This window comes from Apium graveolens, chromosome 1 (assembly GCF_009905375.1).
Source record: "Apium graveolens cultivar Ventura chromosome 1, ASM990537v1, whole genome shotgun sequence".
Taxonomy (NCBI): Eukaryota; Viridiplantae; Streptophyta; class Magnoliopsida; order Apiales; family Apiaceae; genus Apium; species Apium graveolens.
The window spans coordinates 198,998,510-199,014,592 of record NC_133647.1 but is presented as its reverse complement, the minus strand read 5'-3'; the positions used below and the strand labels follow the sequence as shown (position 1 = coordinate 199,014,592).

Here is a 16,083-nt window from a genome sequence, read left to right as displayed (position 1 = left end):
TTATAAATATAACCGAACTCGGTCATACTTATTAATTTGACTAAAGGGGGTCATATTTATAAATTTGACCGAACGCGGTCAAATTTGATGCCATGTTAGCGATCCATGTGAAACACATCCAACAGTCCAAATTTAACTAACCAAAATTACAATCCAATGGTCCAGATTCTTCGCAGCAACTCCCTTTTACATATAAACACATTATATTCATACATATACATTTTAATTCCTCCATTATCTCTTTCATCTTTTCCTACCCACCTCTCTTCATACCCTCTCCCACACATCCACCTCTTTCTACCTTCTCCCACACATCATAAACACAAATATATATACACAAATATATACATACATATAAAAACACTTAGATATTCATACATGCTAAACTAATCTCTTACAAACTTTGTTTCATATAACATTAACAATCACTACAAGAAAAACGGCTAAATATGACTGAAATTTTCCAGTCATATTTAATCAAATTTGACCGCTGGCGGTCGTATTTAGCTAAATACGACCGAAATGTGTCGGTCTTTTTTAGGCTGGTCAAATTTAGTGAAATCGGTCAAAATTAATTAAATTTGACCGACCAAATATGACCGCTCAAATATGACCCACTAAATTTGACCGCCTAAAATCGACTTCAATCGGTCAGTTTTATATTTTGACCTTTGACTTCAAAATTTTCGTAAAAATTAAATTTCCCGCCTCTGGTCATAAAATACCACGGGTATCGGTCAAATTTATAAATTTGACTAGGTTATTTTTTGGTCAAAATTGTAAATATGACTCCGTTTGTGTTAGTCGAATTTATAAAAATGACTGATTTTGATCAAATTTAAAGAGCAAATGTGACTAATATTAGTCAGATATAATTATTGTATGAGATATTGGTATGTTAAATGTGACGAAAAGCGGACAGATTTAACATACAATTATTTAAAAAAAAACCGGCCCTGTGAACCAGTATATCAATAACCTGTATATCCCATCCACAATCTCCAAAAATAAACAAAAACTCAAACAATATAAAGATAAGTTTAAATTGTGCCATCCGAATAACTTCCTTAAAACATCCAAAAGGTTATACATGCCAATATATTGTCAAATGTTTGACATCTAATAGCTCAACAAGTTAAGCTAGGCTGGGAGATTGATTGTTCAATCCCAAAAAGTTAACCCAAAAGGAGACATATCACATAAGTTTTTGTCCCAAAAAGTTAGCTACCAAGGAGAAATTAGTTGTTATATCCCAAAATAATTATCTAACATATGATATTAGTAGATATTTGAAGTTCATTCGACGGCAAAGTCAACCTACTTGTACTAGTTAGAGTACTAGTTAGAGCTGGGAGTGTTACGCTAATGGAGGGAGTAATTCTCAGCATCTTGATCTTCATCATCTTCATCGTTGTCTTGGAAGTGGTTGTCATACAAAGGAGCCTTTTCAATTCTAGTACCCTGCAATACATGGTATACATTATATAAGAACACAACATAAAAGAAATTAGCTTACATTATCACAAAATTTGTATACTGCCAACAAAGGTGTCTTTACTCAGCTGAGGATTTAGAAAAACTTAGTAATATTATTAACACACGCTATATTATCACCTGCAATAACTTTCAGAAGTCTGTAATAGAAACTTAGTTATAGGTAGTGGTTCATGGATCAAATAAATTTATATTTGTTATTTTTATGCTTCCTACTCACTAAGTGATATTACTTTTAAACCACGTAACAAAAACATGCACAAGGTGTGGTTAGTTATTATCTTACAAATTCAGGCACCATTACAATTATAAAACATACATTCCAGGTGTGTCACACATAAATTCCAGCATACACAAGTTTAGAGACACAGGTAAAAAAGCTATAATTTCCAAACTGTGAAACCCTTCCATCAGCCCAGAATTATAACGATAATCCTGAATAATTGTACACGAGTACCAGAAATTTCAGGCATCACAAATCAATGTCATCATATTCTTATTTCCAAAACCTTATCTCTTCACATATAATTATTGTTTAAATCTAAGCTTTTAAAAATGGCTGCCTATACATTTCATAGGCATTGTGTTTGTGTTACCATTCAACTCATCTGTCATTCCCTACTGTCTGAACCACTCTTGAAGAAAAGGCCAAGTTGAGCTATTTGACAAGAAGCTCCTGCTTTAATGCAATCAAATAATTATGTAGACTACAGTTATTTTAGGACAATTTTTCACCTACAAACATACTTGAAATTCAAAACACCCCTGCCTAAACTTGTAAAAAATTAATACACTACTATTTTTTTGTCAATTTTCTCCAACCGACCTTTAGATTTTCTTGTTGTTGTGAAGCCAAATATTGTAGCTAAAATTTGGTTCACTTCCTCAATAATTTAACTCAAACTATCCCCTTTGTTAGAAATAATATCTTCTTGCATAAAACCTAAGTGGGAACTAGCTAGCACTTGTAAATTCATGGAAATTTCCTTCCCTTTATATGGTTTTGCATATTCTGGTCTCTTTTTCTTTTTTTACCAACTTTATTCAAATAATTTAACCACAGTTGACTTTATAACTTTATTGACTATTTATAGAAAAATATGAATAGATTCACTTCACTTGCTTTTCAAGGAAGCAATTTCCTTACTATATGTACTTTATTGTTATAAAATGTTCATAGTACACAGGCACTTTTGGCTCCATATTTGTTTTTGAATAATAGTTTTGAAGAAAATATAATATAACTATAGAATCAAATTTATCTCTATAGTTTAGGTAATGTGTATTACTGTAACTGAAATAAAGATGCCGTAGAAAATTATATGAACTAAGATAAGAAAGGTACCTCCAAAATGACTTTTTTGTTCAATGCCATGGCATCAACAACAAAGGCCGTCCCAAGCCGCATATATTCAGTCCATAACTCCTGCTGCTTCGGGTCATCTCGGTTCGGGAATGCTGCAGTGGCCAAGCTTTGCATTCGATCATTTAGTAATGCACGTGGCACCTCCGTCATCTCCAGGGAATGAACCATTAGGTGTATCTCACCAGAAACCCTGACTATCAAATCCAGATTATCATCAGAAATTGGCTGGGAAGAGGAACGAGAATTCTGTGTACTTTGGAAGCTAGTCAGTTCCGCTGCCTTGTAGCCTCCTATAATTTCAGCTACCGGATGTCGAGGATGAAGGACAGATATTCCCTTTTTCGGGGGCCTCGCTAGGATTGTTAGGCTCAATTCATTTTTCCGATGTATCTTCTTCAAACTAGCTGGTGATGGAGGTGGATCCAAAGTCATCTCTTCCGGTATGGATTGTGAAGCCCGCACCCTTTCCATATCTTCCTGCAACATGTAAAAGACATAAGTCCAAATTTACACAATCAAGCTGAAAATTGTTAAGTAACAAGAACAAAGAATTTAAACTAACTATAATTATATATATACTGCACGGCATTTACTTTTTAATCATGTTTGACAATTTGAATTTGAGAGTGCAGAACAATAACAATAAACCTATGAATAGATATGTTGCACAAAATTCTCTTTTAATTTTTACAGGGACGTTATTGATATCAAAACATTCTCCAAAATGAATGTAAATGTATGATCATATAAATGTAATGCTACTTGAATTATGTGTATGTATACCTTCAACTTTATAGTAGCCGGATTATCAAAGTGGTATACGTGGTCCATAAACTCCATATCAGAAATAGGTGCTTGTTTTTCCTCTTCAAGCCTCTGTAATTAAAAACATCAATTTACTTACAAATGGTTTACTTACAAATCATTTTATAAATTAGACATCTTATAATGTCTAATGAGCGTAAAGATTAAGGTACTTGAATCTGAGTAATCAAAATAAAGAACTAGACAAAAATTATTACTCACTAAAATTCGTATAGCTCACGTCTCTCGTCAAAAGGCATTGCCCCGCTATAATGTTGATGTTCCAGCTGTGCTCGAGCATTCTTGGATTTGATAGACCTCTTCTTAAACAGGTCAGAATCCCAGTACTCATTGAGGCTGTCCCAAGTCCGTGGGCTGAAGTAATGTGGTCTGAAAGAACGTCGAGTAGCCGTGGTCGATCCTCCATTTCTCGCGTCATTAGCATCCCGCTCTGCCCTGGTCTTCTCCTGATAGGGAAGGCTCTTCCAATTTTTCTTCAAATACTCTTTTACCGCTCTATCCCCCTCTTCTTCAACTCCTTCTGGATAAGCATAGTACTTCTACCAAACGAGATACACGTACAAGTATAAAATTAAAAAGGTAAACAACTGCGTATAATTAATATGAAAAAATAAAAGGCATGAAAATTAAAAATACCTTAAATTCCTTAATACAACGGTCATAGAAGGCTTCACGTTCTGCTCCCTTTGATTGATGTGTATATTCATCCCAATTTACTTTAATTATGTAGCTCAAGGTCTTTTTTTTCTTAGCCTCCTTGATACTACAATTATTAGTTACAGTCAGATTTTTTTATAGTATATATAACATACTAGGATAAAATAGTCTTATGCTATTAGACATGTAATTTATACACTAGTATGCATCATAAGGAACAGATTAATCTTAATAATCAAGCAGGTAAAGGTATAAGTTTGTGCACATTCAATTGTATACACACAGTACTACACTTGTATCAAACCCGTATATATGTATAAGCAATATGTAGTAGGAAATAGAAATTACTTTCTTCCTTGACAATCTGCCTATCCGCATCTGTGGCAGGTCTCTTATTGTAGTCACCAACACAGCAGCTACGTTTAGCTCTCTGGAATGTTATATGCGGTACAATACGACTTTCCTGTCCTTCATCACCATTCTCCTCATCATTGTCATCATTATCGCCACCTTCCTCCCTATCTCCTTCATTTTCCGTTCCACTGCCATTCCCTCTACCAGTACCCCTTCCCTTTCCACCCCTTCCCTGTCCACCTCTTCCCTGTCCACCTCCCCCTCTTCCGCGTCCACCTCTTCCCCGTCCACCTCTTCCCCCTCTACTACCACCATTCCAGCTGCTACTAGACCCCAACGCCATAAGAATCACAAACAGAATCAACAAAAAACTACACCTACCAACCTGGATATATTAAAAAAAACAACAAATATCAAAACTAATTTATAGAACATGTTAAGATAAAAAAAATTAGACACAAATACATAAATTCAATCTTAAGCTCAAATTAAGAAAAGAGACAGAGTACTGCTTAGTATCACAATAAGATAACACAAACATAACATAATAAGAAAATTATACCTAACAAATACATAACAGCTGATAAAAAAGACTAAATTTTAGTTTGTTTATAACCAAACATAATAAGATAACACAAACATTAACAGAAAATACAGATTTAAGGGTGGAAAATAGAGATTCAAACTTTAAACCCACACATACAAAAAAGTGATGAAAATATCAAATAAACACAATTAAATCATCAATAGAACAAAATAATTATCCAAAAAGGAGAATAGACAACCGTAATCAAATGTTAATCACCAAAATACCCAAAATATACAAAACCCTAAATGGATAATAGTTTCTCAAAACATTACCACCGTGATTGCTAAGTTTCGCTTCATTTGAATGAGCTTTTTGGCTTCGTTGGCTAAGTTTTTGGAGAATTTGAAGTCTGAGAGATAAAACCCTAGTATTTCTGTGCGGCGCTGTTTAGGGAGATAATGGATGGTAAAGTCAACAAAATGTTATAAAAAAATTATATACAGGCTTAATATGACCGCGTCGAGTGAATTTTTCCCGTGTCATTTAATTTTGACCGAACCCGGTCATATAATTTGAGGCTTCAGTTTAACTTCCAGTAGCTACTGCCCAATTTTTTCTGTTTCCAAAATAATACAATTTAAACATTACAAAGTTCTAAATATGAATAAAAATCATGAAATATAGTAAATTTAATTAAAATAAGTAAATATCAAATTTACGGAATGTATTAAAATTCATGAAAAATGTCCTACTAATATCCGCATTGGTACAAATTAACTAGAAAACAATTGAACTATGTCAAATCATCGTTATCACTTCCATCATCAATGTTCATGTCTTCATTTTGATTTTCTTTATTTCTCGCATTTTGTTCTTCTTCATAGTCATCCACGAAATGATTATTTTCAAACATTGTCAAGTCAATAAAGAAATTTATCGGATCATCAACGACCACTCTTTCCACATGTGAAGATGAAGCATTTGATTCTTCATTTTGAAAAGCATCATCATTGAATATATTTTCTTCTCTAGATGTCACGCTTTCATCGACTTGCCGGCTCTTTGTTGTTAGGATAGTATACCATGATGACTTTGGATTTGCAATATTTGGGGCATAATATACTTGATGAGCTTGGCTAGCCAACACAAACACATCTTCGGCATTTAGCTTCGATTTAACATCTACGGTTATCATCCGATTTCTATCAATTTTGACATGTCTTGTATGATCAAACCAATGACATTTGAAGACGACAATTTCATGCCCATTGCGATATCGAAGCTTTAGAACTTCTTGTAGTCTCCCGTAATTATTTCCATGACTTTCTTTGTAAGAAGTCCCTACAATTTAAAATGTGTCAAAATTGGATTTATACATAATGAAGACCAAATTCAACCTAAATTTTATGATTATATAAAATTTCTCACCAATTACAACTACACCGGAATTTGATGATGTGAGCTCATTAGAATTTGCACAAGCAAATTTATAACCATTGCACTTGCATGTTTTATAAGATTCAACTTTATAAATAGGACCTCTTATTAAATCTATAAATTTGTCCTTGAGCTCTCCATCATCTTGTACCTAAAATATTGTACATAACAAAAATTACACAAGTACATGAATAAACTTGTGTGTATATGTATATATATATATATTTGCACACATAAAAATATACACACATTTATATATTTAAAATTTACCCTTCTTTCGAACCAATCCAAAAAATTATCTTTTTGAAATTGATCTTTTTCGGCATCATTGTAGTGCGGGTATTGTTTTTGCACCAACCTATGAAATCCACTAAACATTAAATTAGATTAGTAAATTGAATAAGAAAGTTATCATGATTGTGTAAAGATGGTCAAAATAAATATCTTACCGCAAATATTTTCCAACCTCGGGTGAGTTGATAAGAACATAGTACGTTACAAGTCTATGTTCATCATCACTCAAGATTCTATCTCTATTCCGTAGACCGGGTAGCGTTGGATATGTGTAAACTTCCAACAAATTGGGATCATGAGATTGTCGGGGTGCCTCATTTCGACGAAGTCGATTATGCATGGTTGCAATTTTAGAATCAAAGTATAATGAGCAAAAGTGTACACCCTCCTCCTCAATATATCGTTCGGCTATTGAACCCTCGACTCGAGCTTTGTTTCTAACTTTCAACTTCAAAATGTGCAAATATCTTTCAACAAAATACATCCATCGAAAATTACACGGGCCACCCAATTTACACTCTGTAGCCAAATGTAGTGGCAAATGCTCCATCGGATCAAAAAAACTTGGAGTGTACATGACATCAAGTTTTGACATGATTCTCGCTATGTCCTTCTCCATTTTTTCCAAATCACCGTACTTTAGAGTTGAAGAACATAAATCTTGGAAGAAGTTAGATAACTCAATAAGAACATCCGCTACATGCCTAGGTAGTAAGTCACGACAAATCATAGGCAACAATTTTTGCATAAAAATATGACAATCATGCGACTTCATTCCGTGAATAGATTTTGTTTCAAAATTAACACACCTGGATATATTAGAGGCGTACCCATCAGGAAGCTGAAGTGTGTAAATCCATCTAAACAACTTAAGAAGTTGATCCCTGGAAAGCACATATGGGGCATTTGGCATTGTACCATCATCTTGAATCCACAATTCACGATGCACACCTAGTTCTTTATAATCTTCTCTTGCTTTTCTATTGTCTTTCGTTTTCTTAGTGTCACCAATCATTGTAAAAAATATGTTCTCAAAAACATTTTTTTCGGTATGCATGACATCAATGTTGTGACGAAGAGTGAGTGTCTCCCAATATGGAAGCTCAAAAAATGGAGAAAAGTGAGTCCAATTATGTGTCATACCATAGTCCCTCGGTTTTCTCCAAGATGTCTTTCCTGAAGGAGGAAACTGCGTATCCTCACAAAGACTCCTTACTAGTGATCCTGGATAACGATATGTAACTGAATGTGCTTCAGTTCTTCCAAACTTTGTAAACCTTCTCAACGGGTCATCCGGTTCTAAGAAATATCGAGCAGTTCCATAAAAACTAGGCTTACCACCATGCTTTAGTTGATTGGCTTTTACTTGTCCCATACAAATATGACATGCCAACTTCCCCTTTGTGGACCACCCACTAAGCATTCCAAGTGCAGGAAAGTCACTGATTGTCCACATTAATGCCGCCTTCATCATAAAATTTGTACAAGAAAACCTATCATAAGTTTCTGCTCCGGTGCGCCATAATATTTTCAATTCATCAATCAATGGTCGGAGGTAAACATGAAGATCTTTTGTTGGATCATTCGGCCCAGGAATCAGAAGAGGCATAAACATGTAGGGAGCTTTCGTGCACATAGATGGAGGAAGGTTGTAAACTACTACAACCACAGGCCAAACAGTATATTCCCTAGCGTGTGAATCACGGAAAGGGTCAAATCCATCACTAGAGAGGCCAAGTCTGACATTCCGAATCTCTTTTGAAAAGTTTGGAAATCTACGATCAAATTGTTTCCACTCATCTCCATCCGCCGGATGACATAATTGACCATCAACTTTGACCCTATTGTGGTGCCACCTCATATCTTCTGCAGTCTTCTTATTCATGAATAAACGCTGCAACCTTTGGGTAAGAGGAAAGTATCGCAAGATCTTTCGTGGGATTTTATTTTTCTTTGGATCCTTTTGCTCCTTGTATCGACTTGTAGTGCATATATCACAATGTGTCTTGTTTCTATTTTCTTTGTAAAACAACATGCAATCATTCTCGCAAGCATCAATTTTTTCATATTCCATATGCAATCCTCTTATCATCTTTCGCACGTCATAGTAGTTCCGAGGCAATTTATGATCAACGGGCAATACCGATCCAATAAGGTGAATCAACTCATCAAAGCCACTATTAGTACAATTATGCTTGTGTTTCCAATGAAGTAGCTTGTTAACAAATGACAATGTTGTGAAATTCGGATTGTTTGGATATATTGGCTCAGAAGCATTCTCCACCATCTCGTAAAATTCTTTTGCTTTTGTATTTGGTTCTTCCACAAAATTCTCAAAATGTCGATTTGCATCTGCAAAATCTCTTAGCATATCACGAGCATCATACATATCCTCATCATTATAATGAATATTATGAGAACTTGTATTGGTATCACCTCGAGGCATATCCCTTTCCCCATGCAAATCCCATCTAGTATACCATTCCATAATACCATTAAGGTATAAATCAACTTTCACCGCACTAGGATCCTTGAAGTACTTATTTACACAATCGTTACATGGACATCTTATTAGCCCTCCATCTCTAGGATCAAGATGATCACATGCAAATTTAATAAAATCATCCACACCATTTTTGTACTCTTCTGTTAAATACTTCAAATCGTTGTACCGATTATGACCAACCCAACTACGATCAGATGTCATCTACAAATTATACATACGTGATGTGAGTTAAATGCAAATTAACATAAATATAAATAGATCATAAATAATCAATTTATATTAAACAAATCGATAAATTGGCTACCATTATAATTTATATTAATACTCACCATAAAAGTTCAATTAACTATAATCATGGTTCACAGCTAATAATAACACTAATTTCATCAACAAATTAGGAATCCCCAAAAATACATACACATGTGTACAACCAAATAATAGCTCCATACTATGTTAAGAAAGTAAAATTAATTAAATGCAAAAGTTAAGGAATGAAACTTACTTGATGATTAATTAGATCTCATGAAAAATGAGGACAAAGGGTGGAGTTATGGTGTACAAAGGGTGGAGTTATGGTGGAAGAAGAAGGCAAAATGAGAGGAGAAAGTTTAGTAAAGAAAGGAAAGTTTAGAAAAGAAGCAGAAGGTATCAGATCTAAAACGGGTAAATTTGACCGAGGGCGGTCATAATTATAAATATGACCGACTGCGGTCATATTTATAAATACGACCAAAGCAACGGTAAGGCAGTCAAATTTAATAAATTATTAAAATTTGCCTAAAAAATAGTTAATAACAAAATTGACCGATGACAGTCAAACTTAGTTATGACCGACTTCAGTCAAATTTGGTTCCTGATAATTTCTCTTAGTTTTGGCGGGAATTTTGGCGCCATTTTTTTTATGGCCAAGCATAAATATGACCGACCTCGGTCATATTTGTTCCGCTCAATTTTGGCCGCCATGGCGGGAAATTTCCCTCCAATTTTTGGCAATGTTAAAAACTAAATATGACCGATTAAATGTGACCGATAATAAAATTGACTTTCATCGGTCATATTTAATTCTTGACCAGGTTTAGAATGCTGGTTGACATTAAATTTGACCGCCGGCAGTCAAATTTAAGTATGACCAATTATATATGTAAGTTGACCATAAATATGACCAGCGTCGGTCAAATTTAGCCGCAGTCATATTTATCCGGTCAAATTTACCCTTGTTTTCTTGTAGTGAATAACAAATTCTAAATTGTGAAAATTTGGTGAAAAAAGCGTTTCCAACAATCGAATCTTCTTCATCAAATAATCAGAGTCGTTAGATCTAAATACTCTAAAAATACACTCCACAAGTTGTCAGGTTCGAATCCTGTCAACAACAAACATTTATATTAATATTTATAAATATACATATAAATTCTCAGGTTCGAATCCCATTAATAAAAAACATTTATATTATTTATAAAGATACATATAAGTTTTTATATTCGAATCTCACTCACCAACATAAAATATTTACATTGTTATATACGAATAAGATCTTATCAATCATATACTATTTATACTATTTGAACCTAACTTGAAATTATAACTATATAATCATTATATATTATTTAATTATTTATATTGAATTTTATTAAAATTATATAAAACAAATTAAAATATATAAATACTAACCAAGACCCATGCATCGTACGGGCCGTAAGCTAGTAAAATATAGAGGCCGGTGTTATAGAAATCGGCGTATTAGCCGAAATATCGGAAAATGGAGAGCTACGGATATTATTTTCTAGAATAGGTAATTTATACGTTTTTTAGAGATCTGGTCAAAATCCAGTCAAAATCGGACAACGTCGGAGCTCTGGTGGACAAAACTTGAAGTACTTGTTGAAATATGGTACTCTGTAGCAACCAATTTCAAAACTATTATAATATCTTTAAAAAATTTCATTGTTTACCCTCGATTGTAATGAATTTGGAAAATTATTACAATATATCCTATATTTTGTGAAATTTAAAGAAAATGTCAGTATATTACAACAGTTTTTCGACTGACTGGTTGCGGTATCCAATCTATGGTGTAGTAATTATCAATACATTATATCGTGATATTTTTTATATAGGGATATAAAACTTTATAATAAAATAAAATAACTCCTTATTTAAATTAAATAATAAGTAAAAGTTGTGTGTACAGTTTTGAGCATGAGCATGCACATCAAAATCTCAATTTGACATGACTATGCAATCGAATAGCGTGATCATGTCATCATATCTTTAATAGAGTGATCATGTCTTTACTCTTCTCATGTCTCATTACTTCATTGATATGATCCAAAATTCTCCTACATTTGTCTCCTCCACTTCGAACAAACTCGGTCTCAATTAGTTATCATCTAGAATAATAATTGCGACGACTTGTTCTATATATCGCCATGTGGTACTTTTAAAGGGAAAGACTTTGTTGGAACTTTATACTTCACATTCTCGTCCAACATAACTTTTAAGTATAATGGTATCACGGAAACCAGTTCGAACCAACCATGATAAAACTTTTTTAGCACAAATTTGAAATCGACATCACAAGACTAATGTGTTGTAGCAAGAGACAATGTTATTTATATGATGACTTTAAAACAACTTTACTCCCAAAAGGATATAAGACATACTCCATGTTATTATTTTTGAAGTCTATTATCTTACCCTAAATTTTGTGACACCAATTCAAATCAAACTGATATGGCCTATTGATTACTAACTCATATGAATTCACATGAAAATTATAAAAAACTGAAACATTCTTATAATTCAAACTAGCAATGTTAGTCACATAATTTTCACTTAAGGTAGTGACAACTAATAGCTTACTCCAAACAACATTATTTGATGCGACATAAATTTGTAGAGGCAACTTGATTTTATTAACCATGTACTCAAATTAAATTTATCATGATATTGTAAACTTACCACAATCTCAAAAAATTAGGGACTCACCTTACATAATGACTGAATTAAGTTTTAATGTTGCAAATCATAAACCTTTCTATAACTGTTCAAGGATTGATTAGGCACGACTTCAACATGTAGGTAATCATTGTCCTCATCTCCATATACACATCGAAACTCACTTTGCTGTTTTCTTCTTCATCCCCATCCTTGTCGTATTCTTTAATCATATCAATTTCATTACAATCTATAGGCATACAATTTTCAAAATCCAGTGTCCCACACACTTCTCCAACTATCTCTGAACCTTTCAAATCTTTGAAAGAAATTTTTCGCAATTACATAACCAAGCTGTTTTCTATCTTCCATATCAAACAAGCCACCCGATTTTTTTGTTGAGCACATTCATCGAACATATTTTAAGGATTATTGGGTTCATATTACTCAACTAAATCATCTTCTTCCTTGCGTTTCATATATTTTGCAATCATAATCCTCCGGTAAAAACATCTTCAACATCAATTGTTTCATCTGTCGCCATATTTTGATCGGTTCTTTATTTTACCTTTTCTTCTGCAAACAGTTTATCCCATCAAATCACAGCAACACTCTTTAAGCTGATTGCTGCCACTTTCACCAGTTTGATCTCATGTAAACCCATAACATCAAAGAATCTATCAACATCAATATGCCAATTTAGGAACTCATCCAATCCTAGAGACCCATAGAATAATGGTATATCAGCCTATATAATATAATTATCATTAAGCCGACAACCCATATTTGACTCCAAGTCAGTATTCTCACCAACATGGTATTTCCTGCTTCGAGGGACTCGATTTCGATCAAATCTCTCATCGCTACGGTGCTTGTTTTTGTTATTCCTTTTGAATGTCAACGTATCCACTCGATCTGCGAAATCCTTCAGAGCCACGGTTAAAGCCGTTGTAGCCTCTCAAAGAACTTATTTGATAATTGGTTCTCCCACAGTGAATCAAGTAAAGAAGGGAAAGGAAAAAGCCTGCTTTGATGCAACTGAAGCAGAACGGAAGCATAGAAAAAGCAAGCGTTAATCGTCGCATGAACTCTTACACGAGAATCCTTAAGCACCTTGAATCCACAAGGCAACCCTTGAATCTACAAGGGTTTCTTGAACCCATAAGAAAGATAAGAGAAAAACTCCTAGAATTTTAATTTCAATAAAAGATTATTAATACATTCACTACAAGAAAATGTTAAATAGACATCACACATTAGACATCAATTCTTTATTAAACGATGTTTAAAAGTGGCTAAAAAAATTTAACGCGCGCCCACTTCAGTTTATTTCCCCCTTAATCAAAATTGTTGAAATTTTCCCTCTTTGATACCAATTATTTCCCCCACTCTTCTTCATAGAAACTAAATTAACTCTCATCTCTCTCTCGTCTCTCACAAATCTCTCTCTCTCGTCTCTAATTCCCACCCCATCTGAAACTCTCCATCACTATCTCTCTCTCTCACTACAATAAATCACTTGCACAACCACTCACCTCTGCTCTACTTACCATAACCTGCATTCACTTATGTTTCACTCCCCTCCGCCTTGTTCAACTCTATTCGATTTGTCAAAACTCGAGTCTCACTCACTCGATTCGTTCGAGTAGATAATCAATTCGATTTGTTCGAATCAGTATGCGGGTAAGATAAAAACTTCATGTGTAAACTTGGATTATTAGTTCAATTAAGTTTTAAATTGGGGATTTTTTAAACTGAAAACCCTAATTTCTTTAATCTGTTTTTTCTTACTTTTAGTTGGAGATTTGTTTGACTTGATTGAGGATCTGGTTGCCATGGTGGGAACGAAGGAGATGAGACTCACAATTATTAGTATTTAAACATTATTGTGGGACAAAGCACAGGTACCGTGTCCACTACAAGAAAGATAACTAAATTCCACCAATTAAAAGCTACCGACATTAAATTCCACTGATTTTGGAGGAATTTAAAGTCAACTAGAATTTTCGTTGACGAATGAATAAAATCCACCGTGTGCGGTGGCATTTAAGTTCGGTCGCTTTTAATCGGTGAAATTTATAGTCGGTCTCTTTTAATCGGTGGAATTTAATATTAGCCGTGCTTTTATTTCTATTAAATTCAATAATAATAGGCGGGAAATTTCCCTTCAAAAATTACAAATATTGGAAACAACAAAAACAACCGAATTTGGTGACTTTATGTTAACAATAAATTGAAAATAATTTAATTTACCTATATTTAAATATTTTAACTGTGTGTTAACAATTCACAGTTGACTCACTATAAAATTTATCCCACCCACCACTCCCACCCCCCTCCCCTACCCCCTCCCCTCTACTCACTGATCCATCCATCCCTCCCCCCACCTTCTCTCTCTTTCTCTCTCTCTCTTCCTTCATACGGAACACACCACCACCTCCACCACCATCAGTGGTGGCTTCATCAGTTCTCTGATTGCTTACAACACACACGCACACACTCGACCCAACCCGAACCCACACACAGACTCACACACCTGAAATACACACAATTTGCACAACACACACACAATCACCATAACATCTCTCACACACCATAACACACACAATTTGCAACAAAACTCGTTGTCAGTGGTGGTGGGTTATGGCGACGGTCGAAGCAAGGGAGGGTTGTGGTGTTTGTAAGTTCCACTATGTGTTATACATGTTTCATGTGTCAGTATTGTGTGTTTGAGTAAAGCGTGTGTTTGTGTGGGTCAATTACGTTAAATTACGTTAAGTCAACAATCGAGATCCCCCTAGAGCTATGATAATACATTATTGCAGGTTTACTTCAACCACAGTGTCTTGAACCTCCTTCTGGAACTACTTGCAACCCTAAGTATTGTTAGCAAAGTCAAGTGGTATTGGCGGTGTTGTAGCAGCGGAGGGGGGAGAGAGAGAGAGAATGAGAGAGAGAGAGGTAGGGAAAGAGAGGTAGGGAGATAGAAAGGTAGGGAGAAGCAAAACGGAGGGTTAAATGCTAAGGGATGGAGTTGCTGTAATTTTTTCTAGGTGGTGGTCGGCGGTTGCACGATTGATGGGTGTGGGTGGTGCTATTTATTTTTTTTTGAAACATTTTATGTTAAAATCGACCTATTTTGGTGTAATTTATCCAGGGGCGCGAGATTCAAATTTTCACAAAATTTTGAATTTCAAATTTTAAATTTTATAAAAGCAACCAAAGATTCGGTCGATTTTATATAAATTCCACCGCAAAACTTAAAATCCACCCTCTTAAAAGCCATCAACATGCTTCGGTCGATTTTATACTAAAATCCACCAGATATGGTCTATTATAGCTAAATTCCACCGATATTTGGTGCTGGATTTTAGTAATTTTTGTTGTAGTGGTCCTTTTATTTTATTGTATTGTAATCTTTGTTTTATCATATAATCGAAACTGATACTTATTGCTTAATTTGGGAAGTAATTTATATTTTATATGTTAGATATATTTGATAATGTCATGTCTAATGTGTTTCATGTTTAGTTTTCAGATCTTAACTAACAGGAAATATCTGTACTTAACTGAAATCAGCATTTACTGGAAGTCAGGACTTAAGGATATCAGTACTTAAATTATTAGGAGATAGTTATCAGAAGATGGATATCAGAACTTAAGTGCGGAAGGACGAACAGTGAA

The 16,083-nt window shown here is 34.3% G+C and overlaps 3 protein-coding genes across 3 annotated transcripts; all 3 read right to left on the bottom strand.

Moving 5' to 3' along the window:
• Window positions 1–1,310: 1,310 nt before the first annotated feature.
• Window positions 1,311–3,732, bottom strand: LOC141724164 (uncharacterized). The gene is made up of 3 exons (XM_074526181.1): window positions 3,644–3,732; window positions 2,840–3,337; window positions 1,311–1,461 (listed from the first exon to the last, which is right to left on the bottom strand). Exons 1-3 carry the CDS (start codon window positions 3,698–3,700, stop codon window positions 1,363–1,365), a joined length of 654 nt encoding a protein of 217 aa, XP_074382282.1. The 5' UTR covers window positions 3,701–3,732; the 3' UTR covers window positions 1,311–1,362.
• Window positions 3,733–4,640: 908 nt separating this feature from the next.
• On the bottom strand, window positions 4,641–5,674 carry LOC141716136 (uncharacterized). Its single transcript, XM_074518764.1, has 2 exons — window positions 5,558–5,674; window positions 4,641–5,081 (listed from the first exon to the last, which is right to left on the bottom strand). Exons 1-2 carry the CDS (start codon window positions 5,582–5,584, stop codon window positions 4,641–4,643), a joined length of 468 nt encoding a protein of 155 aa, XP_074374865.1. The 5' UTR covers window positions 5,585–5,674.
• A 344-nt stretch (window positions 5,675–6,018) lies between these two features.
• Window positions 6,019–13,260, bottom strand: LOC141716120 (uncharacterized). Its single transcript, XM_074518763.1, has 6 exons — window positions 13,210–13,260; window positions 13,004–13,147; window positions 7,112–9,663; window positions 6,933–7,020; window positions 6,654–6,813; window positions 6,019–6,566 (listed from the first exon to the last, which is right to left on the bottom strand). Exons 1-6 carry the CDS (start codon window positions 13,258–13,260, stop codon window positions 6,019–6,021), a joined length of 3,543 nt encoding a protein of 1,180 aa, XP_074374864.1.
• Window positions 13,261–16,083: the final 2,823 nt, after the last annotated feature.

What these genes read in the sequence shown, in the direction of transcription:
- LOC141716120 (XM_074518763.1), bottom strand. Translation starts at nt 13,260, where the DNA reads ATGAGAGATTTGATCGAAATCGAGTCCCTCGAAGCAGGAAATACCATG. An exon ending in AAGCAGGAAATACCATGTTG is followed by an intron (nt 13,148 to 13,209) that starts GTGAGAATACTG and finishes TATATTATATAG; the next exon opens with GCTGATATACCATTATTCTA. An exon ending in GAGGTTGGAAAATATTTGCG is followed by an intron (nt 7,021 to 7,111) that starts GTAAGATATTTA and finishes TGGATTTCATAG; the next exon opens with GTTGGTGCAAAAACAATACC.
- LOC141716136 (XM_074518764.1), bottom strand. Translation starts at nt 5,584, where the DNA reads ATGAAGCGAAACTTAGCAATCACGGTG. An exon ending in GAAACTTAGCAATCACGGTG is followed by an intron (nt 5,082 to 5,557) that starts GTAATGTTTTGA and finishes TAATATATCCAG; the next exon opens with GTTGGTAGGTGTAGTTTTTT.
- LOC141724164 (XM_074526181.1), bottom strand. Translation starts at nt 3,700, where the DNA reads ATGGAGTTTATGGACCACGTATACCACTTTGATAATCCGGCTACTATA. An exon ending in CGGCTACTATAAAGTTGAAG is followed by an intron (nt 3,338 to 3,643) that starts GTATACATACAC and finishes TACATGTTGCAG; the next exon opens with GAAGATATGGAAAGGGTGCG. An exon ending in ACAAAAAAGTCATTTTGGAG is followed by an intron (nt 1,462 to 2,839) that starts GTACCTTTCTTA and finishes CATGTATTGCAG; the next exon opens with GGTACTAGAATTGAAAAGGC.